Genomic DNA, 24,425 nt, shown 5'->3' with positions numbered 1-24,425 from the left:
TCCCAGTGACGTCACGGCGCGTCACCGTGAGCGCATCATTCAGTCTACTGCGCTCCTTTAGAATAAAAAGCGCATTTTACTGGTTCTTTAAGGAATAGTTACTGACAATAACTTTTAATGTGTCATTTTATGTTGGTTTCGGTTTGATGACTAAACTGTGGTTTAAGATTCAAACATTTAGCATCAATGCAGATGTTCAGTTAATCACATGGGCAACTTCTATCACCGCAGGGCCACAAATATGTGATCCACATTATCAACAATGATGTCAGCATTTAGAAGAATGACTTCTCTGAGCATTACTACAAGCTTGAAAAAACACATTTCATGTGTTTTAAAATTCATTTAGTAGATTTTCACGTCAATATGGTGATTTTTTTGTGTTTTTCAAGTCATTATGTTTTTTTGTGTCACAGTATATCTGTTCTTGTTGTCATTTTGTGCAATTTCGTGTGTCTTTGAAGTCCTTTCGTATATGTTGTTGTTTTTGTAGTCATTTTGTGTGTACTGTATGTAATTTTCATGATTTTTACCCCCCTCTGTGCTCCCGCTAAAGCCACGCCCCTCATTAACATGCATGAGCGTCGATGCTCCAAAAGTGAACCTCAGTTCATCGCTTGTATTGTGTAGAAACTACGTCGTCTCATTCAGCGGTAAGTATAAACACTAAAGTTTACCATTATATATGACTAAAAACTCAGTTTTAACTCTGTCAACGGTGACGTGCTTTGAGTGTGGGCTAGTGCACGCAAGGGGTCGAAAATGAGCAGGAAGACGTGATTGGTTAATTAAAAATGAACTGTTGTGGTGTGCACTAAGTGAGGAGACGAGAGATCATGTCAATACAAACTGAGCAGTGAGAGAGGTCAAAAGCGTCGCAAACTCCAAACATAACGTCTCTCCCGTCACCACACCGTCTTCTTCCATTGGTCAAAGTTTTTACAGGTTAACAGCTGCTACACACGATGGATTATCTTTGCTCTTTGTTCAGAGCACATAAGATCTTAATTTCAACTAAAAACTTAAAAAGTGTATCTGGAGGAATTTACCTACCTTACCTTTAAGTGGTTTTGTTGTCATGTTGTGGGTTTTATGAATAACTTTTTGCATGTTTTCTTTATCGCTTTGTGTTTTTGTTGTTATTTTTTGTACTTTTCTTGACATTTTGTGCATTTTGCTTCTGGAGTTTTGTGTATTATGTGGCCACATGTGGCCCCCGGGCCACCAGTTGCCTATCTATGGTCTATAGCTTCACATCAATCTTTTATTTTTTTACTTGCAAGAACAAGTAAATGGTAACTAACTGTAATTCAAGAACCAATATCAAAAACAAGTGGTATCTTCATCAAATTGTCAAATTACATTTTTCAAAAAAGTTGAACTTTTACTTCTACAACAGATTAAGTTCTTAAATTATTAAAAAAAAAAAAAAAAAAACAAGGAACCACATACATCTATAAAAGTGCACAGTATGTTTTATAAAAAAAAAAGTGCAATCAAAACAAAAGTTAAAATGCACTGAGGTGCAGTGAGGTAGTTTAACAAATATGGTAAATGGACTTGATTTTATATAGCGCTTTATCACCACACTGAAGCAGTCTCAAAGCGCTTTTACATACTGTATCAGCTCATTCACCCATTCACTCTCATTCTCACACCAGTGGGACAGGACTGCCATGCAAGGCGCTAGTCGACCACTGGGAGCAACTTAGGGTTCAGTGTCTTGCCCAAGGACACTTCGACACATAGTCAGGTACTGGGATCGAACCCCCAACCTCTCGATCAGAAGACGACCCACTACCACCTGAGCCACGGTCGCCCGTGGCTCAGGTGGTTCACAAATATGTAATTCACTGACTGGGCATTTATGTGTTACGTTAGCGCAATTAAATATTTTATTTTCTTTTGTTAAAAAAACCAGATTTGGATCTTTTTTGGATTAATATAATAATCACGTGGTAAAATATGGTGATATATCACTGAATTGATTTTTTGCTTACACTCGTGTAGAACTTTGCTGATAGCCATTCGACTTAACCGTGTATTTTTATTTATTTACTTTTACTCAAAACGTGCATGTTTTGTACATGTCAATCACCAGGGGGGCCCTAGCTGTTTTCCAGAGGAAATGAGAACCCACTCAGCTAGAAAGCAACACAATTTATCTGAAAGGGCGTCCCATACTGACGCCCTCTTCAAAATAAACAGGCACACAAAATGACTGGAATGTAAGTCAACATTCAGATGGAAAGAAGTTTACGGGGCGCTGCCTTGTGCCTTGTGACCCACAGCACTCCCGCTCCTATACTCCCATGTTATATGTGATTGTTTTTTCCTGTTTCTTGGACAGGATGTAACTGAAACCAAATTTCCCCTCATGGATGAATTAAGTATTCTGAATGAATCTGAAGTTGCCAACCTATCTCTGTTTTTAGTGTCCCTTTGAATTAGTGTTTTTCAATTTTTTAGAAGAAAAATCCCAGACCACCTAACTCAACAAATACCAGAAAACCAATAGATCCATTTACTATAATAATAATATATAATATAATATAACATATTATTTATATAAATAATATATGGCATTTTCTCAAAATGAGTTGGAGTTTATAAGGTTTCATAGCCTTTTTCACATAGTGTGTTTTGTGCTCCTCTTCATTCCCAGGATCCTAGTTTGATAGTCGCTATCGTACTTTATCTTCACTTTAGTGTTGGTCTTTATGTGTTCATGCCATGTTTTACCACTTTGAGCCACGTTGTCACTTGCCGAGCCGCTCTTTTAGGGTTCAGGGTGCATGGAATCACTCGTCGCTGGGACTGAACCACTTGAGGCGTCTGAGTCGTTTCCTGTTGGATCTGAGTTTCCATTCATTTTTCTTTTAATTGATCCCGTCTCGAGATATTGATCCACCTTCTGTTGACCGCGCTTATCATTTTGACATAAGATTGTAAAACGCACACCTGCGTAGCTATGAGGTGGGGTCACAAAATACCAGTAAAACGAGCACCCTCATTACTGACAATTCCAATTCACACAGTTTTAGAGTCGATAGTGAACAGTTTGAGAAACACTTTTCATTTAAATATAATATTAGTCATTTTAACATACAGTAAGTTTTGCCCAATAAACTAAAGGACAACTAGCGGTCCCTCGAGGACAAAAACGCTATGCGCTATGCTAAATGCTATACGTAAGTTCACAGTGCATTAGTGAATTGATATCACGTGGCTGCTACAGCTGCTACGTTCTCTAGCTAGTGGGCGGGATTATAACACTACAGGCAGGATGACAGCGCTAGAGACAATAAAGAAACTTTCTTTTGAGGAATAACAACAGCTTTTAAAAGATGGGAAACCAACACCTGAGCTACCAGGCCTTCAGCAAAGGTAAGGTCAGGACATTGTTCATATTTTCTACAGTCAATGGTAGGATTGGCTTTGTGAATTGTTGTTTTCTCCGTGTTTCTGTGTTTCCAACACAAACAACAGATGTGCTGCCGTGTCATGAGATATATCTTGTTGGGAGAGTATGGAGTCTATACTAAATAATTGTTTATGTTTCTTTAATGGTGTTTTACGATGTTGATATTAGATTAACAGTTGCCAGCAGAAACATATGGAATTGTCAATGGTGTTAACAATGGTGGTCTCAATTTGCAACGCTAGGCCGACCCAACCCTAGTGCTCACGGCACGTCATTGATACCTTGTCCCCGTACACTTTTTTCTTGTAAAAGTTGACATGAACTGACAGACTGAAGTCTATTTAGGTTCAATCTTACTGTTTCTCACCATAATGACCAATTTATTCTATTATCATTGCCATTGAAATGAATCTCTACAATAACTCCTACAGTGGTGCTAAACTTACTAAAGATAAAAAAAAACAAAAAAAAAACAGTGCATTCCAAAATCTGTTCATTTTGATTGTCTTTGCTATTCTTTCTGTAAGCCTCTTTCAGAACAATGCTTTAAAAGTTAATAATGTTGATCATAGGCAGACGCTAGAGGATGAAAGGCTTGAAGTTTGTAATATTAGGAAGTGTTTACTGGCCCTCCATCCTTGAGCAAGACCCGTATCCATCAAATGTTCCCTGGTTGCTGGCGTTTATTTTCCACCACAAAGACACAGACTATTTTTCTCTGTTAGAAAATATTTACACAGGAAGTAAACAAATGTCCAGGGAAAACCTGTGAGAACAAGCACACCAAGCTGACAGTACAGCCTTTATTACATTAACAGCATAACGTGGATGGCTGTTCATCATAGGAATGGGATCCACACAAGGTTCCTGCTGCTTAACAGAAGGTTTTCCTTGCCGCCATGATGAATTCATGTTGGGTGTGGGATACATATGTATGTGTATATACGTATATATGCATATGTGTGTATCCATAAAATGAAGAGTCCGTCCTTAAGACTGCTCTACTGTAAAGTGCCTTGAGATACCATTGGTTATGATTTGGCGCTATACAAATAAAGATTGATTGATTGATTGATTGATTAATGACTGCTTATCTTACAACAGCACACACACACGCGCACACACACACGCGCGCACACACACACGTGCGCGCACACATGCACACACACACACCATAAAAAGACACAGTGTTGTCATATTAAAGCTCTTCTTTGGTTTGATTTGCTTTTTTCTCTTCCTCAGCTTTAAATGCTTCCATGTACTTCTGTCTGTCCTCATCCTCCTGTGAACACACAGTAGTTATTTCATTCAAATGAGAAAAAATTAAAAACTGATATAAAATATTCAAATCCAGGCTAAATGCATAAAATGTCGACGACATACCTTAACTCTGTGCTTTTTGGCGTTCTCCATCTCTTCATCAACAAACCTGACAAGTTCTGTTAGATTCCTTTTTCCAGTGTAGATTATCATCTGAGAAAGACAAATTCCACATTATACTTTATCATCACATCATTGTTCTTCCTCTAATTCAATCTTTTTTTTACATTTTTCTCTATTTACATGTGTACCATGTTTAAAACTGCTGTGGATGATCTTTAACCGTTTTTTTTACAACATAGATAAACACATTTTGTTGGCCTCATAGATCAATAAATTAGAGGTATTTCAATTTTTTGTCTTGATTTACTCAAACAAATGTCAAAGGCTGAAATTGCCGCTCGCGCAATTGTTTTAGACTCCTTCACAAACAGTGGATTGTTGTGACTTGAACTTCGGAAACATTTTGCCCTTTGCATTGTGGGAGTGAGAATTCCCCTTGAATGTTTGAAGTTAAATTTCTGGTATTTAATGTGTATGTGCTGGTTTTTACTGTAATTTCTTGTTTTTCTTTGCCAAACAAGGAAGACGGTGTTTCGCTTGACAACATTTTTGTACTAGTTTGTTGATTGAGTTCCTCGTGATATGACGTCACTCCACAAGACAACACATTTTGGTTGTATTTGGATGTTTTTGTGGAATTTTGTCACAATATCAACATCATCATTGTTTTGTCACAACATTAAATCCGTGAAAACACCGGAAATGTCACTTTGGCAGTTTTTGGGTTCACAATGGTATTAGTGGAGGATTAGAGCAACTTTTGGATGAAATAAAATATTAGTTATCATCCCCAGCAGTTTTAATCAGTCTAGTAAGCTACAATTGTAGAACTACTTAATAAACTTTACTAACAAACACATTTTGTTTGACCCTGGGGGCCTATACCACAAAGCTGGATACATATATCTGGGATATATCTCTGTTTGCTGTACTACAAAGCTGGTTATCAACATGCTAACTTAACACAGGGTTTTCCAACCTAGGTCAGTGCGCGCTGACATGGAAGCGGTTGAGATTACAGCCTCTGACCAATCAAAAAAAGGGGAAACCGTGCAGAGAAACTGACATCACAATTAAGGAATAATTCTTTAAAAACCAAGAATCAAAATCAATAATTCGGGCCAAAAACTACACTGTTGCTGCAGAAAAGGCAGGAAGGAAGAAACACTGACAGATATTTGATGACTGTAAATGAACCGAAAATTTGTGAGAATATACGTAAATAATTCATCAGAGAATAAACACTCCACTTATATATACTGTGTATATATATATCTTTCCTATAGAATGTCATCGGGTAAATGCAATGATTGCATTTACCCATAAATATTCTTTCTCTCCTGAAAGATGTCAAATCAGATTGTTCAGCAACGTGTTCACGGAAAGACCTGCTTATTCTTGGGTAGATCAATTTACAAGAGAACTAATTGGTCAGGAGGCGGGGCTTTATATTCGCTCAGATCTTATCCTAGCACTTAACCATGTCCCCACCAAATTAGCTGTTCAGTGCAAGTTACCATGGTGATTTACCCCGGAGAGAAGTTAACCAGCATCGTAGTACATGCACTGAATAAATCCCAGAAGTTAGCGCGCTAAGACAAAATCCAGCTTTGTAGCAGGGAATTCCGTTTCATTAATTCCTTCATACCCTTTCAGCATAAAGTGCAGGAAACAAACAGAGGGATGGGTACGCCCCCTGTGTTGACAGGTTGATGTCATTGGCTGAAGCATCGATACGAGCAATGACCACATCCTCTCGCTCTTTGAAGGCCTCGGCCAGTTCATCCCACAGAGGAAAGACAGCGCTGGATGCTCGACTGTACGGCAGATCTGACACAAACACATAGATGATGAATCATAACGGTAATATATCTTATAATAGCTTTAAAAGAACATAGGGGCACGAGTGGAAAAACACAAAAATTGCAACCCCTGATGTTGAAGTCAATCATTTGTTGGCATTAAAAACAAGATGAAGAAGAAGAAACCATTAAAATACAATATACATATACACAAGTTTAACTTCTTTTCTTTTTCTATAATTAAAATGAAGTACACAGTGCGTAAAATTATTTGTATATTCATAAAACACAAAATTGTTCTTCAAATGGCAAACATCCCTACGGTATGTAGTTATATATTATATATACTGTATATGTATTGTTCGGTACTATTATTGGCAGTTTGTTTAAAACAGTGAATAATACGTTTCTCTGCTGAGCAGCAGTTGATGGTATTTTTTGATTGATTGATTGACTATCTTCCAATATATACAATACAATATAAGGAATAAGCGTTAATTTTAACTACCAAAAATTCAAATAGGCTAAAGCAGCAACTGCTTGTCGGAGCCCATCCGCAGCATTATATATATAAAAAACAACAGTGAACTCATTAACTTAAAGTCATCCTCAAAATCCATCCAAATATATACGTACATCTAATAATAATAATGATGATAATAATAATATAAACCCCTCTGAAATTATACTTGGCTTCTCTTAGTTTAAAAAGTGATATAATACCAAAAGAGAGGCTTTTATTTCTTACTTGGAATAAAATCTCTGACACTTTTAACTTTACTGTATCCATAAGCTTTTTTGTTCTAAACATTTTAAACTGTTTTTCCTGCAATTCCACTTTATGTATTATTTTTAATAATCTCTTTTGTAATTTAATCAATGGATCTATATTTGTTTTACATGTATTACACCAGTTTTCTGGCCAGGTAAGGCAATAAAATAGATGAATAAAGCAACTTCAGACACTCTGTATTTAATACACTTTTTGTTCTATGTTGAATGGCAATAGTTTTAGATGTTTTTTTTCTAATATGTTCTATGTGCGGCTTCCAGCAAAGCACATGATCGATGATGATGCCGATGAACTTGATCTCACTGACACGATCAATATCTGTTCCATTCAGACCCAACTTTAAAATACAGTCTGTCTACACGATCCACAACACATGAATTTCATTGTTTTTGATGTGTGTGTGTGTACTTACAGAACAGGACAAACACTGTCTTGTTGGGGTGAAAAGCAACTTTCTCCAGAGTCATTCCCACAAGTTCCTTCACAGGCTTTTCTTCCCAACCGTCAGGGATGGGCTGACTCATCATCTTTGGCTGAAACAAGCAACACGTTCACATCAGGGCAGCACCAACCATCACATGTGCATATTATAGAAAACAGCAGCATGGCTTACCTTAGCCGTCCCATCCAGGTAGGACTGACAGAATGCTTTAATGGTGTTTACAGTCAGGCTTTCAGAGGGCATCTGGAAGTTTACATGGTCTGTCATGTTGACTATTCGAACAACGGGAGCCTCAAAGTCCCGGACCCGGAAATACTCCATCACTCTGCCATTCCGAGGTTCACCCACATCCACCAACACAAACAGGAGCTAAGTTCAGATACACAACAGAACATGAAGTCCAACTGAACCTGATGTGTTTTAGTAAAGACAGACTTTGGAGTGAAATTTCAGGTTAAAATGAGAACTTTGGGTACAAGGTGACCTTTAATAGGTCTGCGGTGTACCTGGAGCCTGAAGGCCTCTGCAGCGCTGCTGAAGGCCGAGGAAATCTCTTCAAAGTCGGCAGAACTTTTGTCCATGAACAGGAGTGCGTGGTTGGAGACGGGGGAGTTTAAGATCTGACTGGCTGTCTGCAGGTGGAAGATGGAAAACACAGAAAAACATAAAACATAAGGATTTTCAAAACAAGTTTCATAAGCTCATCTCCAGTGCCACCGCCAGTGTTTTACTTCAAATATTTTGGCAGTGTTGTCAAAAAAGGATTACAGTCATAGGAAGAAATAAAAACTTTACAGTAATTACAGTAACTAACGTTATTGCCAAAGTCTCAAAGATTAAAGCTAGGTTTAGCATATCTCTCAATGGCTGTGTTGCTGTTAATGTTAACACACACACACACACACACACACACACACACACACACACACACACACGCACACGCACACGCACACTACCTGTCCGTTGTACTCAATGACTGGGTCCATCTGATAAACAGTGATGAAGACGATCAGCTCTTCTTTGGACAAGTCAGGCGTCACCTTTAATGACTGGATAAGCTTAGACTGCAACACACACACACACACACACACACACACACACACACACACACACACACACACACACACACACACACACACACACACACACACACACAAAGAGAGAGACATTCAACATTCAACATTCAGACAGCTTCATTCTTCAATGTTTGATACAAATGTTGCAAAACATATGCTAAAACCAAAGTGGTCAAACCTTAAATCATTGGATGTTGAAATTATGAAAGTGTGTATCAGTTAGACACCTAAATCTTTTTTTTTTTAATTATAAAAGATTGTTGAGTTTAGATGTTAGTATGAGTTCAGCATAGAAGTCAGTGGTTTATGTTTAGTGTTGTGTGTATAGTGTGTTGCAATAGTCCAGCAGACTGGACTATTGTAATGGTCTTCTGACAGGAATCCCCCAAAAGAGCATCAAACAGCTACAGCTGGTTCAGAACGCTGCAGCTCAGGTCTTCACCAGAACAAAGAGGTCAGAACACATTACTCCAGTTTTAAAGTCTTTACACTGGCTCCCAGTCAGCCTCAGGATAGACTTTAAAGTTCTGCTGCTGGTGTATAAATCTGTGAATGGGTTTGGTCCAGAATACATCAGTGACATGTTAGTCAGGTATGAACCCAGCAGGTCTCTCAGATCTATGGACACAGGTCAGATAGTGGAGCCCAGAGCTCACAGTAAACATGGTGATGCTGCTTTTAGTTGTTATGCTGCAAAGAAGTGGAACAACCTGCCAGCAGAGCTGAAGTCAGCATCTAATGTGAACATTTTTAAATCAAAGTTAAAGGCACTTTTTATCTTTACTGCATATGATTGACAGGGAGATTTTTGGTCGTGTTGTTGATGTAATGTGTTTGTTGTTGATTTTAAATATTTTTACTGATGATTTTGAATGTTTTGTTGCCGACTTTAATGTTGTTATTGATTTTAAGCTGTTTTCTGTTGCACTTTTTGATCATGTAAAGCACATTGAGTTGCTTGTGTATGAAATGTGCTATACAAATAATTTTGCTTTGCCTTAGTGCGTAGAATTTTGGAAATTGCGTTCGACAAAAACTGTGTAAACTGTTTTGACTTTTGCACAAACAGAAACACATTTTGGACTTCCTGTTCTTATCACATCAGATAAAAGGCCCTTTTCATAGATCTAATGTGATATTACTACTGATGAATAGAACCACAATTACAGTTTTTCTCGATTGTTTACATACAAAAACTGGTGCTTGAGACACAATGACCACAACATGTAACTCGTGCACCAACCCCCTGAACCAATTCTGCTGAACTACAAGCACAATTCCTGCTTCACACTCATTCTAAAACACATTTTTTTTCACAGCACTACACACAATTCTCTGCATTTGGCACAGTTTTCATGACGTAAAGCTCTTGTTTCCACAAGGAACACACTACCATTCAAATTCTAAAGTTTAGTTGTCCTACTATGCACACTGACTCATCACATGGGTAAACACCCGTCACACAGGTTTACAATTAACAATCAGAGCTTTAGCATAAAAAGGGCAACAGGTGAGCTCTGTTTCGGAGCAATGGATGCCAGCATTGGAAACAGAGGGAGAGCCAGAGCCAGAGGAGTGAGAATAAGAGGAGGAGGACGAGGACAAGGAAGGCCAAGGACTGTAATCTCTTTTTTTCTTTTTTTTTACTTGTCTGCACATGCTGTCAAAGGTCAACACTACAAGAAGTGCAATCTTTTTTAGACAGCAATGCATTTTATTTTTTATTTTTTTGAGATTGCAATTAAATAAATTGCATTATTTTATTGCATAATTGGGCTGTAATCTCTGATGAGATCCAAGCCACTTTGGTTGACCATGTGATCAACCATGGTCTAACAATGAGGGAGGCTGGGCAAAGAGTACAGCCAAATTTGAGCAGGTACACTGTAGCATCCATTATCTGGACCTTCCGAAATGAGAATAGGTAAGAAATCTACTCTCAATAGAAAATTGCAGTACTGCATATCAATACAGTACTCAATGAGTACAGTAGTACAGAAATGCCTGTGGACTGTTCTATAAAAATAAGTATGTTTCAAGTATTTGGGAAATGCATTCCTACTATGCATTCCTACAGAGTATTTACAGTTTTTTACTATTTGTTTGGCTAAACTGAAAGATTACCAACACAAGGTGGTCGGGAACGTCTTCTATCTCCTGAACAGGAAACTGAAATAATCAACATGGTCCTAGAAAATAACGCCATAACATTACGGCAAATACAAAGAAAAATAATAGAAAACAATGACATATTTCAAAATATTGATAGGGTAAGCTTATCAACACTGGACTTGCGCAGAAATAATCTGAGGATGAAGCAGGTCTACAGGGTGCCATTTGAGCGCAATTCAGAGAGAGTCAAAGAATTGCGATATAACTATGTGCAAGTGAGTCCTATACAATCCCACAATTGATGCATACTCGCAACACTGTATAAATTACTGTATACATATTTCAATATTGTAATCACAATGATTGTGTTTTACAATAGTGACCACTCCCATGTCTATTTCTGATATTGTCATGTGTGTTTCAGAGAGTCCTTGAGCTAGAGGTGGATGCAGTGGAGCACCAGTTCATCTTCATTGATGAGGTTGGATTCAACCTCACAAAAAGACGAAGGAGGGTGAAGGAATATGATCGGGCAGCGTGCTATTGTTGAAGTCCCTGGCCAGCGCGGAGGGAACATCACAATGTGTGCAGCGATTGCGCACCACGGTGTCATGCATCACCATGGTACCCTTGGCCCCTACAAGACTGCCCATCTGATCACATTCCTGGACACGCTACACAACACACTCATTCCACCAGACCAGATAGATGGCCCACAGCAGCTCAGGTACGTTGTAATTTGGGACAACGTAAGTTTCCACCGGGCTGCTCTGATTCGTAACTGGTTTATTGCCCACCCACGTTTTTTAGTTGTTTATCTCCATCCATATTCCCCATTCCTAAATCCTATTGAGGATTTTTTTTCTGCCTGGAGATGGAAAGTGTATGACCGAAATTCACAAACGCATATACCCCTTCTCCAAGCTATGGGAGACGCATGTAGAGATATAGCAGTTGATGCTTTTCATGGCTGAATTTGCCATGCTAGGTGATATTTCCCCCGCTGCTTGGCCAGGGAAAACATTGCTTGTGATGTAGATGAGGTGCTGTGGCCAGACCGAAAACAGGATTTTTTTTTTTTTTTTACAGCAACTGTATAGAGTAAATTCTTCTGTTTTGTATGTAGATCACTGTACAGTGTTGTATATTGTGGTGATTAGTGGCCTCATACTGCCACCTTTACTACATAATGGTGCAGTACATGTATCTGCGGCTAGGGGCGCATCTGTTAAAGAGTGTAGTGTTAAATAAAGGACCAACAAAGAAGTCTGACGTATTCTCCTGTGTCTATTATTGATCTGGTCATATAAGTTGATGGAATACTTCCAAGATACAATAAAGTGGCGACGAGGATAAACGGTATCAGCGGGTGCCCTGTGCTTGTTGGGAGGAAGACTTACATCCAGCTGGAGTGGCGTTTATTTTGTTTTTGCCGTGAGTGTTGGAGGTTAGCAGGCAAGCTAACTAGCTTCACCGCAGCTGGGTAGCACGTTAAAGGAGCTGTGAGTACTGTGAATGAAACGGAATAGTTTCTACGGACAATAACCTGCTGATTAAGCTGAAATGGCCGGGATGATCGGTAATATTGGCCCATATGAAGAGAATATGGAGCAGTGGAGCTCTTATACAGAGTGTTTTAATTGCTTTGTGGAGGCAAACGGCATTGGAAACGATAAGCTTGTGCCGACGTTTTTGAGCATAGTCGGACCGAAGACTTTCTATTTGCTTCGGTGTCTTGTTCAACCGGAAAAACCCGTGAATGTGAGTTACAGGAGCATAGTGGCTACCCTTGCAGCCCATTTCTCACCAAAGCCTCTGTTAATTGCAGAACGTTTTCGTTTCCATAAAAGAAACCAAGAAGAAGGGGAGTCTGTAACAGTGTTTGTGGCTGCATTAAGGAAGCTAGCTGAACATTGTGAGTTTAATGATGTGCTGAATGACACCATCAGAGACGACTCGTGTGTGGGCTGAGGAGTGAAGCAGCACAGAAGCGTTTGCTAACAGAGGGTGTGCTTACCTTGGAAAAAGCTATAGAAATCAGCGTGTCCATGGAGTTAGCTGCCAAAGAATCTCATCAGTTAAATGCAAGTGCAAAACTCCACAAGGTTTCAACAGAAGAAAAGGGAGCACAGAGCAAATGTTACCGATGTGATAAAAATGGACATTTTGCAGCAGAGTGCTGGAGTAAGGACATTGATTGCAGGAAATGTGGAAAAAGGGGGCATATCGAACGTGCCTGCAAAAGTAAAGGAGCTGATAAAAAAAACAAAGCATAGCAACCAAAAACCAAAGAACAGTTTTAAAAAGAGACAATCTGTACATAATATGCAGGAAAGTCACGCTACTGCTACAGACAGCAGCTCATCAGATGAGGCAGCGGTGTATGTTTTGTCAGTTAAGCGAGGACCAGGAGGATACTGGGTTACTCCACTGCGGAACAGACAGCCAGTGTGCATGGAAATTGACACAGGTTCAGCAGTCTCCCTGGTGTCAGAGACTATTTACAAAGAGTCTTTGCAACACATACCTTTGCAACCATCCAGCCTTATCCTGAAAACCTATACTAAGGAGATTGTACCAACAAAAGGGCTCATCAATGTCACAGTCCAGGTGAATGGCCAAACAGCTAAGCTACCACTATATGTGGTAAAAGGAAACTTCCCTTCGCTTTTGGGTTGCTCATGGCTCGAGGAAATTACACTGGAATGGCCATCAATCCGCATGCTGTGCCGAGGTGACATGAGCTTGTCAGCTATTCTCAACAAACATGCTGAAGTATTCAAGGAGGGACTGGGGAGCATGAAGAACATCACTTTCAAACTCAACATTAAGCCTGACAGCAGACCAAAGTTTTTCAAAGCAAGACCAGTTCCCTATGCAATAAAACCAAAAGTTGAAGCGGAGTTAGACTCTTTGGTTAAGAGCAAAGTTTTGGAGCCTGTCAGCCAGAGTGACTGGGCCACCCCAATTTTGCCTGTTATGAAAAAGGATGAATCTGTGAGGATATGTGGGGATTTCAAAGTCACCATAAACCCTGTACTAGAAGCTGAACAGTACCCACTGCCCCACATTGATGATTTGTTTGCTGGCTTGGCTGGAGGAAAAAAAATCAGCAAGATTGACCTCAACCAAGCCTACCTCCAGATGCATGTGGATAAAGAATCAAGAGAGCTTCTCACGATAATCACCCACAAGGGCCTCTATCGTTACTGCAGACTACCATTTGGCATAACGTCGGCTTCAGCTGTTTTCCAGCGTGCTATGGATCAGATATTGAGCGGACTATCTGGAGTTCAATGCTATTTGGACGACATACTTGTCACTGGAAAAACGGAGGAAGAGCACCTAAATAACCTAGATGCCACACTGCAGCGACTGGGAGACTACGGACTTAGGGTTCGCAAATCCAAATGTGAATTCTTCCAGCCTTCAGTTGAGTATTTGGGACATAGGATTGACTCTGAGGGCTTGCATAAGGCTCCATCCAAAGTAAAGGCAATTATGGACGCACCAAATCCTCAAAATGTGAGTCAGTTGCGTTCTTATCTTGGACTCCTTAACTATTATGGGAAGTTTATTCCTAACTTGTCCTCTCTACTTGAACCACTGCATCGACTGTTATGCCACGATAGACCCTGGAAATGGACAGAGCAGTGCGAGAAGGAATTTGTTCAGACAAAAACAAAGAGTTCAAGAGATTCCTTGAAGCGAATGGGGTGTAACATATTTGCTCTTCTCCTTATCACCCCTCTACTAATGGACTAGCAGAGAGATTTGTTCGGAGTATGAAAGATGCTTTGAAGGCTTCACAGAGACAGGGTTCCCTCCATCAGCGACTGAACAGTTTTCTGCTATGCTACAGAAATGTCTCTCACTCAACCACAAAAGAGGCTCCTGCTGCACTTCTCATGAAGAGACGGCTACGCACCAGCCTTGACCTTCTGAAACCACCAAGAACCAAAGACACTGTAGTACAAAAGCAAAAAGGCCAGGTTGAGAGACGCGAACAAAGAGCAAAGAGAAGGATTTTCCTCACTGGTGATTCCGTTCTTGCACGCAACTATGCTCGCGGTTCAAAATGGACTCCTGCTACAGTCATCGCGCAGACTGGTCCTGTGTCTTACACAGTTCGAACCTGTGAGGACATTGTTTGGAGGAGACACGCAGACCAACTGCTTGCCGGAGTTACAGCACCAAAGGAAACTCCACCAGTGGTTTGTGTTGATCCTTTCCAACATGTCAGCCCAACCCAACCTGCTCGCACCCTAGATACAACGTGTGGTGTGAAGCCGGTTCCTTCCGCATCAATTCCGACAGTTTCAGAGACTAAACTGTCTACATCCCCTACATCAACACCTGTTCCTGACAACGACAGTGGGGGTATGCCGGATCGTATTGCCACCCGCCGCTATCCGCAGAGGGAACGACAATCTCCCAAACGCCTTAATCTGTAGTTGACATACCCGGAGACATGGGGCAGAATAATCCCCAGGGTTGTGTCAGGGTCTGAGTAGTCCACCTCATTCCCTTAGGTAAAATACTGATGTTTGATATAATGACATATTGGGACTTTGTTCGACACTGTGTATTTGTGTTCACATACTTTACAGTTACAGCTTAGAATTTTTATCTCAGTACACTCAGTGACGTAATACATTAGTTGGTAGGTACAAGATACTTAGTGTTTTGTTAACGGTACCATAATACACCCTCTGAGGTCGAATTTATTTGTTTTGTTTTATTGGGTGTGGCTGTTCATTAGGTGGGGAGGAGTATGTTGTATATTGTGGTGATTAGTGGCCTCATACTGCCACCTTTACTACGTAATGGTGCAGTACGTGTATCTGCGGCTAGGGGCGCATCTGTTAAAGAGTGTAGTGTTAAATAAAGGACCAACGAAGAAGTCTGACGTATTCTCCTGTGTCTATTATTGATCTGGTCGTATAAGTTGATGGAATACTTCCAAGATACAATAACAGTATGTGGAACCTTGTGTTGGTTGGGATGTATACTGTGTACATTGTTTTTGTGGGAAAAATAGAATATATTTTATACCGTATTTGTGTGTTCTGAGTATAAAAACAATATTCTAAAATATCCTACATTACAACACACTTATGTATATACTGTATAGTAAGTGTAACACTGAACAAAAAAGGCATTACGATGAATGGAGAAGTGTGTTTTACATTGAGCACGTCAGTGTTCAAGTAGTTCTTATAAATGTCTATTGATATGATGGTTTGTGTGTGTCACTCGAAAACAAAATACCATTTTGAGAAGAAATAACATTGTTTTGAATGTGAAATTTAATTTTGCAGAAGAATTGAGAGGTTTTGCCCATTGTGTGTGTGTTTTTGGATTTGTGTGTAGAGTTCTGAGAATATGAGGCATGCTTTCAGAAAATGTGTGTAAACAATCGAGAGAAACTGTAAACTCATTTTAACCCTAACCCTACAACAACCACAAAAACTGAACTAGATAATATCCCTCTAGTCTAAATCATGACTTTTTCTTTACGCTTAAAGTAGCAGTTTATAATTTTAGGAGCTTGTATAACAGGTAGTATTACCCTTTAGGGCAAATATTTATTAGTTAGTTATCACGTTTTTATCTGTCTGTGTGTGTGTGTGTGTGTGTGTGTGTGTGTGTGTGTGTGTGTGTGTGTGTGTGTGTGTGCGGCACCTGTTTGAACAGCAGAATCACATTGTGTGCGACACCATATTTGCTGATGACTTTATTGTCCTGTGTCAAAGCAAAGCTCACGTCAGGAAGCTCCACAGCTGCACCATAAAACATGTGGACGTACTCATGGTCCAGCTCCTGCACGCACACACGCACACGCACAAAATCAAACAAAAGGTTTGTTGTGTTAAGAAAAAAACACCAAAGAGAGATAAAGTTTGTTCTTTTACCATAAAGAATCCAACCACGAGGACTTCCTCTGAGGTCTCTAATTGGCTGAAATCTTTGATGAGGTCAGAAGCTGACCCCGCCCTCCTTTTTAACCATGTCAGGATAGAAGTTGAGGTCTGTGGAACTTCATCACAAGAGAGGAAAATTAGTCTGATCAAGTATTTTTTGGACAAAAAACATTGACCTGTTTGTTAGAAACCAACATTAACATAGTTGCAATAACAGAGGATTATTGTAAATCTGGAGAAGAAAAGTGACACTAGTTGGAAGAAAATTTAAAAAATATAATATGAACCTGAATAAATATCAGAGATTATAAGCAGCCAATGTTTTTATAAGGGGTTGATGCATCGCCTCAGACTTTACTCAACATATATTTACTCATTGCTTCTTCTTTCTGCAGGTTCTAATTCAACAAGATCATGTTATTGTAGCTTAATAAGATAATGGGCTTCTCCTAAAAAAGTTTGGATAATTACAGTTTGGAGTTCCTGTTGGACATCTGTCTTCTCTATCAGGGTCTTAAGAACACCTTAAGGTGTTAGTTTTCCCGACATGATGTCATAGAGCAGGGGTCTGCAACCTGCGGCTCTGGAGCCTCATGTGGCTCTTTGACTCTTTTGCAATGGCTCCCTATAGCTTTAAAAAAAACTATTGAAATGAATTGTTTTTTTGGTTTTTTTTACAGAGGCTATTAATGATTAATGACAAATAAAAGATATAGAGTAACAATTTGTTAACCTAAAATAAATCACATTGTGCAATGACTCAGCCACATTCATACTTCACCTCCTGCAACATTAACTTTCCTGCACCTGTGGCTGACCTTAAGTTTTAAATCCCTGGTAAGATAACTAAACCAACAAAAACACTATTCTGGAAGAAAATAGAGATTTTAATTGTGTGGGAACAGATTCATTTAACCACCAATGTGCTGATTAAATATGCATGTTTTATGTGTGACAAGAAAAGAGCAATTAGCACGTGTTGACCACATGATCATGTGTTATCAAATTTACTTTTTGTGGCCCTTAAAATACATTAACTAAAAAAAATATTCTTTATATAACATTGTGTTATTCGAAGATGCAAGATACTGTTTTATTTCTTGATGTCAATTTTATTTTAAACTGTTTTCAAGTTTGCATTTACATGATCAAGTCAAATGAAATCAAACATTATTCTATATCGTTTTGACTGTATAGAATTGAATTCACTGTATTGTCTTCATTGAGAATGTATTTTTTTGGCTCCAGGAGGACTTTAATCCAGGTGAGATGAGGCAAAATGGCTCCTTGTAGAGTAAAGGTTGCAGACCCCTGTCATAGAGGAAGGAATGTTTCTATTTTATTCAGAGTTTGGGTTACAGCAAGAATAAGTCTTATGGTTAAGGTGATATATCCCATTGACACAAATTTATGTCACGTGGCCCGAAAACATTTCATGCCAAGCAGCACAGAATCGCGGAACCACACACAATTTGCTAATTTTTGGGACAGTTTTATGGTCTCTGTTAAGGCGGGCATACACTGCGATTTTTGAGCCGATTTTTTACTTGTGCATCTATTTTTGGGATTGGGCCGAGTCTCTGCTAAATTGTGTGTCGTGTATTGTGTACTTTACATGGGGTCACCAGAAGTGAGGTTTAGGGTTAAGGTTTGAAACCATACAATTTTTAGGGTTAGGTTAGGGTAAGGTTTAGTCTTAGTCATGCGACCTAAACTGACCAATGACTGACCTATCACGTGACCTAAACTGGCCACGTGATAGGGCCAGCTATGACCGATAAATTTCGAGAGTATTTGCTTGGCCACAGGTGTGTTGTCTTCACAGACAATAATCCCCTGAGCCACCTGTCTTCGCCAAACTTGGTGCTCTAGAGCAGCGTTGGGCAGCCCAGCTAGCTGTTTTTGATTTTGAGATCCGCTACCGTCCAGGTAAAAACAACTCGAATGCGGATGCTTTGTCCCGTCTGCACCCACCGGTGGCCGTAGATTTGGATGCAATGGTTGCCGGTACAGGTCTTCCACCACCCTTGAGGCAAGCTTTGCAAACCCGAGGGTTTGAAGCACAGCAAGCCGCTGTACAGGTATTTCCCCAGCAACTACCCACTGACCTCTCAGCCCTTCAGGAGGCTGATCCGGTGCTCGGTAATGTGTTGGCATTCTGGCGTGAGAAACGGTACCCAAACCGCGATGAGCGTAGCCAGCTGTCCCGGCTCGCTCTGGCACTTCTCAGACAATGGGGTCAATTGGTTGAGGAGGCTGGGGTGGCTTATCGACAGGTTTCGCGTTCCGATGATGGGGAGCCAGTTCGTCAGGTGCTCCTGCCTGTTGCCTTGAAAGCACAGGTCCTTACTGAGCTCCACCAAAATCAGGGCCATCAAGGCGTAGATAGGACCTTGGACTTGCTGAGGCAGCGGTGTTACTGGCCGGGGATGGCGTCAGATGTGAGGCACTGGTGTCAAACCTGTGAACGATGTCAGGTCGCAAAGGATGCCGGGCCATCAGCTAGGAGATTCCTGGGCCATTTGTTGGCTTCAGAGCCGAATGAAATTTTGGCCATAGATTTCACCATGCTCGAGCCATCTCGTAGCGCACTGGAGAATGTCCTTGTGGTGACCGATGTGTTCAGCAAGTACACCCTGGCCTTTCCGACCCGAGACCAAATTGCTTCTACAGTAGCCCAGGTGTTGTCAGTGGAGTGGTTTTCAAAGTTTGACGCTCCAGTCCGGATTCATTCGGACCAGGGTAGGAACTTTGAGAGTACACTCATCAAGCAGCTCTGCAAACTATATGGGATCGAAAAGTCCCGGACAACCCCTTATCACCCCGCTGGGAATCGCCAGTGCGAGCGGTTTAACCGCACACTTCACGATCTGTTACGTACTTTGCCAACATCCCGTAAGCGGGATTGGCACTCCTGTCTACCACAAGTGTTGTATGCTTACAACACTACTCCCCACCAATCAACTGGGGAATCTCCTTTCTTCCTCATGTTCGGCCGGGAGGCAAGGCTTCCAGTCAATTTCCTGTTGGGGAGGGTCCAAGACCCTGTGGGAGGGACTGTGCGTGATTGGGTGCAGGAGCACCAAACTCGGTTGCTTCTAGCTTTTGATAGCGTTCGAGACCGGCTAAAGGTCGCAGCCGAGCGCCGTAAGAAGAACCACGACCAGGGTGTTCGACTGGAACCCCTGGTGGAGGGCCAACTGGTGTTGTTGCGAAACTATGGTAGAAAGGGTCGTTGCAAAATCCAAGATAAGTGGGATTCGGTGCAGCATCGGGTGGTAAAAGCCCCACCCGGGGAGAGCCCGGTGTATGCAGTGGCCCCAGTCAATGAACCTACTGAGGTCAAACGTGTGCACCGGATGCTCCTGAAGGTTGTTGCGGGAGACATCCCCTCTGTGGATACATCCCCTTCTCCTCAAGCTTCTCCTGACCAGCCAATAAGACAGGATGATTCATCCGGGGATGATGTAATGGCATGGGTGAGGGACACTTCCCCCACACCAGCCAGGCGTGCTGCGGCAGTCACCCAGGACTTAACCCCGGCTCTCCCAGTCACGACACTGGCACCTCATCCCGCCGCCAGAGCATGCTCCCCTCTGGGGAGTAGTGGCTTGGCTAGGCGGCAAACAACACGCTCCACAGCTGGCCAGCTCTCAAACCTCCATCACCTTCCTCGGACTGTTAGGGAGGGGGCCCCCGCGAGACCCGTTTCCTCACAATCAATTGCTATGTCTGTTTTCTTTCGACCATGGAATTAGGCTCATTCATCTTCTATTGGTGCTTTGTCGTGGCAACGATCAGAGAAAAGGGGGGTGGATGTAGCAGTATTGCTGCTAGCAAGTTAATCTGGCCTATTAACGGGGTGGGAGAATAAAAGGGATTGAGTTTCTTCCTCCAACCACTCGCTCCTCCCTGGCTTTTGCTCCTCCCAATACCTGACTCGGGCACTCATGTTGCACGCTACCGGACCTGCGTGCTCTCATTGATTCTTGGATCGGTAGGTGTGCGACTCGCTCATTTTCAATGTCTGATTACCTGATCTTATTGATGGACTCGTGGTGATTAAGCATTGTAGGGTCATTCAATACCGACAGACGGTGGCGATCATCAGCCTCCCCAAACCTGACCTCGCCCTGCAGCGGATAGGCATTGATTGTGGCTAATGTGTAGGCTACCATTAGCTGTTGTGATAACGTGTCTGTGTTAAGCAGAACCGGAACACACCAGCCGCGTAGGACGGAGGCTCTGCTAGTGGGGGAGGGCTGCCGGCTATCGGGACACGGGGCCTGCTGGAGAAAGCTAAGTAAAACAAGGAACACTGCTGCTTCGCCTACTGAGTGTCCACGGGAACGCTTACACCCCGAGGCATCGGTAGCTTCAGCTGCCTTAATCGAAGCCGGTGCCCGGCTCGCACTCGGCTGCCACAGCTTCGGCTCTTAGTGACGGGTATCGCCCGGTCCAGCTTCTGTGTGTGTGACGTTTGCGTGTCTGTGTCAGTGTGTTGTGTGTGTTGTGCGTGTGTGCGTGTGCGTGCGTGCGTGACGTTTGCGTGTGTAGTGTGTGTGTGTTTTGCCTAAGGGAAGATTCATTACTTGTGTGTGTTCTTATTGTTCTGTTTTGTATATTGTTTTTGTCAGATGTATTTGGTTAAAAATACATCTGTTTTGTTTTCGTGACATAATATCCCCAACTGCAGACCTGATCTGTAAACATATTTGGGTTTTCTTTTTGCTTATGGAATGTCCGCTTATATTGGTGTTTAAATTTGGTCATATTGTATCCTTACTGTGCTTCTCCTCCCGGCAGCAGCAGCAGCCATCGTGGTGGTGGGTCCGAGGTGGTGGTTTCTTCGTGTGCGGTGCAGTCCTGGTGTAGGTGTTTGGGCGTTTCCCCCCCTCCCCCACATAGTCGTGAGTGTGTCACTTTAATTTGATTTGATTTATTTGGACCCTCCTCCCACATTGATGGTAGGCCCGGTTGCGGCTGAAGGGAGCTTACTCTTTTATATGAACAGTTGTTTTTTTTATTGTTAAAGAATAAACCATTGTAAGTTATTCCACCAGGAAACACGTCTCTGTTCTCCATTATACACGATCACTTGTGTGTCTTCTGTTTACCCCTTGACGGAAGTCTGTTTAAACCTAATTTCGGGGGGTTGGCGTTGTCATTTCTTTTACCCAACTGGCGGTACTCGCCACGCTCCATAACGCCACACAACTAACTTCACCCAGTAAGCCCCACGTTCCTGTGATGCTAATATTAAAACTCATAACGTCCTGATTAGGTTTAACAACATGTTGGCGTTAATAAAGGCATGAATCACCCACCAGGGCAGAGTTTGGGGTTGTGTTTGTCTCCATGGAGGTACAGTCTGAGGCTGAGGTGACTTTCTGCATTCAGCTCTGCAACCAAGTCCTTCTCCTTTGTCACATCAACCACTGCCAGTTTGACCTCTGACCCCTGAAGCTCTGCAGCAGCTCCTTGAAACACATCCAGCACACGATGACCCTCTGTATAGAAAGGAGTGTCTGGTACACACACACACACACACACATACGACACACACAGTGAGTACTCGTGGTATCTCTCTTCTCATGTGCATTACATTACTTTTGTGTCAAGTTGTGTGTGTGTGTGTGTGTAACTCACAGAAGTACACAAGCAGCTGTGTGTACTTTCTCAGCGCCCTTTCGAAGTTTCCTTTTTTGAGATGTAAAAGTGCACCTTCCTCGGTGAACGGTTGGTCTTCATGTTGATCAGATTGTGTCTCAGTTACACAGAGACACAACGTCAGCATTAAAAACAGCAACAACAAACTCCTCATGACGCTTCAACTGCAGAACACGACTGAGGAACACAAGGAAGGAGTGGTGATAGCAAGTCTGATTGTGTGTGTGTGTGTGTGTGTGTGTGTGTGTGTGTGTGTGTGTGTGTGTGTGTGTGTGTGTGTGTGTGGCCCTCTGTCACTCATTAACATCACTATCTATTTAGTCCTGCTGTATTAAAACTATTGGTCGCGACTCATAAAATCTTGCTAATATTTATATCTATATGCCCTTCACTTGACTGTTAGCTGCAACGAGGTCAACATGCAGGCACGAGAACAAAGCTAAGTTTAACATCCACTTTTGCAAAAAACTGACAGCTTTAGGTGTCCTTTTCGCACCATGCCGGCATATGCCGTAAAAGGTTAACGTTACCAGCTATATGCATGTTTTATTCTTGGAAAAAAAAATAAAAAAATGCATTTATTTATATTGTGTAATTATGGATATATTAGTAAGGAAACCTATAGAGGGGAACCTGATTGACCAGTGAGAATATTTGGAAAACATCAGTATTTTCAATTTCGCTAACAATTGTAGTGAATGCAAAAATGGCATTTTTAAACATCAGCTTTTTTTTTTTTTTTTTTTTTCCAATGAAGCCAATAAATAATTGTTAAAAATTAATGCTGGTTGTTAAATGATGCTAACTATAATAATGAATGCAATAATAATCAATTATGTATATTAAAAATAATAAACAAATAATAGTAAATGCATTATAAGAATAGAGTTCAAAATAGAACAAAAGTACGAAGAACAATTGTAATGTAATAATTGTGTGCTGCTCTCCTCCTCCCCTCCCCATGGTTTGTTTTGTTGTAATTTGGATACATTTGTATTGTTTCATTTTGAATAAATTCATTAAAATATATACAAAAATGTAAAAAAATAAATACAAAATGACATCTCCATGCTGTCTAGGTGGAACAGCTGCTGTATTGCACACAGGAGAGTAGCTTAGTCAATTAGTGAAGCTACAGGTGACATTTCCATGTGATAAATAGCTCAGTGACATATGCTACGTTCTATCGCACTCGGAACCCGGAAAGGTCTTAGTTGTTCATTTTGAGGTAAATGCGTTTAATTCAGTAAACTCCAAAAACATGACCGGCCACACTAAACTGATGTTTGTTTTTATGTTTTTCAAGGAGTAAAATACCTGCTGGGGAAATATATCAGCTACATGAGGGTAAGAGAGAGAGAGAGATGTCATATACTTTAAGTATGACTTGAACACACCAGCAAAGGGGAATCCTGCATGTGTCATTGAACCGTAGACTGTAAAAAGAATGCATTGAACTATATAGCAGATCGGCGTTAAAATGAACAGAGTGGGAATGGAAATGGAACCACAAAGTCATCCTATATTTTTAATAACACAAATGCCAAATTAGACGACACATCATAGTAAAAGTTAAGGAGAAAGTGACTGTTTACATCTAATGGTGTGCGCCGCCATTTTGCTAAAACGTCATTCCAATCGACTCGGGCTGCTTAGATCCCAAATTCTTTAGTCGGGGTTCCAAACTCAAGGGCCGTTTTATTGCCCTTTTTTGATTCGTTCTGTTGGATTTATCCGGGTTCCGAGTGCAATGAAACGCAGGAATAGAGGATGTTCCATCATGAAATAGTTGTGGATTA

At 41.1% G+C, this 24,425-nt stretch overlaps 1 protein-coding gene across 2 annotated transcripts; it reads right to left on the bottom strand.

Annotated features, from left to right (window-relative positions):
- Positions 1–4,207: 4,207 nt before the first annotated feature.
- On the bottom strand, positions 4,208–22,845 carry LOC114470779 (protein disulfide-isomerase). Of its 2 annotated transcripts, XR_003674909.1 has the most exons (13): positions 22,606–22,845; positions 22,284–22,484; positions 16,948–17,072; positions 16,718–16,855; positions 8,801–8,908; positions 8,351–8,476; positions 8,016–8,213; positions 7,815–7,935; positions 6,456–6,637; positions 4,808–4,897; positions 4,592–4,706; positions 4,508–4,555; positions 4,208–4,239 (listed from the first exon to the last, which is right to left on the bottom strand). XR_003674909.1 is itself a non-coding variant. In XM_028459113.1 (11 exons), the coding sequence occupies exons 1-11, from the start codon at positions 22,778–22,780 to the stop codon at positions 4,623–4,625; spliced, it is 1,548 nt and encodes a 515-aa protein (XP_028314914.1). In that variant the 5' UTR covers positions 22,781–22,845; the 3' UTR covers positions 4,485–4,622. The 2 variants fall into 2 exon arrangements, 1 of the variants encoding a protein (XP_028314914.1); XM_028459113.1 differs by lacking the exon at positions 4,208–4,239 and having other exon boundaries at positions 4,485–4,706.
- Between the last annotated feature and the right edge of the window lie 1,580 nt (positions 22,846–24,425).

Source organism: Gouania willdenowi, chromosome 1 (assembly GCF_900634775.1).
Source record: "Gouania willdenowi chromosome 1, fGouWil2.1, whole genome shotgun sequence".
Taxonomy (NCBI): Eukaryota; Metazoa; Chordata; class Actinopteri; order Blenniiformes; family Gobiesocidae; genus Gouania; species Gouania willdenowi.
This window is presented reverse-complemented; position numbering and strand designations above follow the sequence as displayed.

Coding starts and splice junctions, on each gene's coding strand:
- LOC114470779 (XM_028459113.1), bottom strand. CDS start 22,780: ATGAGGAGTTTGTTGTTGCTGTTTTTAATGCTGACGTTGTGTCTCTGT. Junction 7,936..8,015: donor ACCTGGATGGGACGGCTAAG/GTAAGCCATGCT, acceptor TGCTTGTTTCAG/CCAAAGATGATGAGTCAGCC. Junction 6,638..7,814: donor GACAGTGTTTGTCCTGTTCT/GTAAGTACACAC, acceptor TGTTTGTGTCAG/ATCTGCCGTACAGTCGAGCA.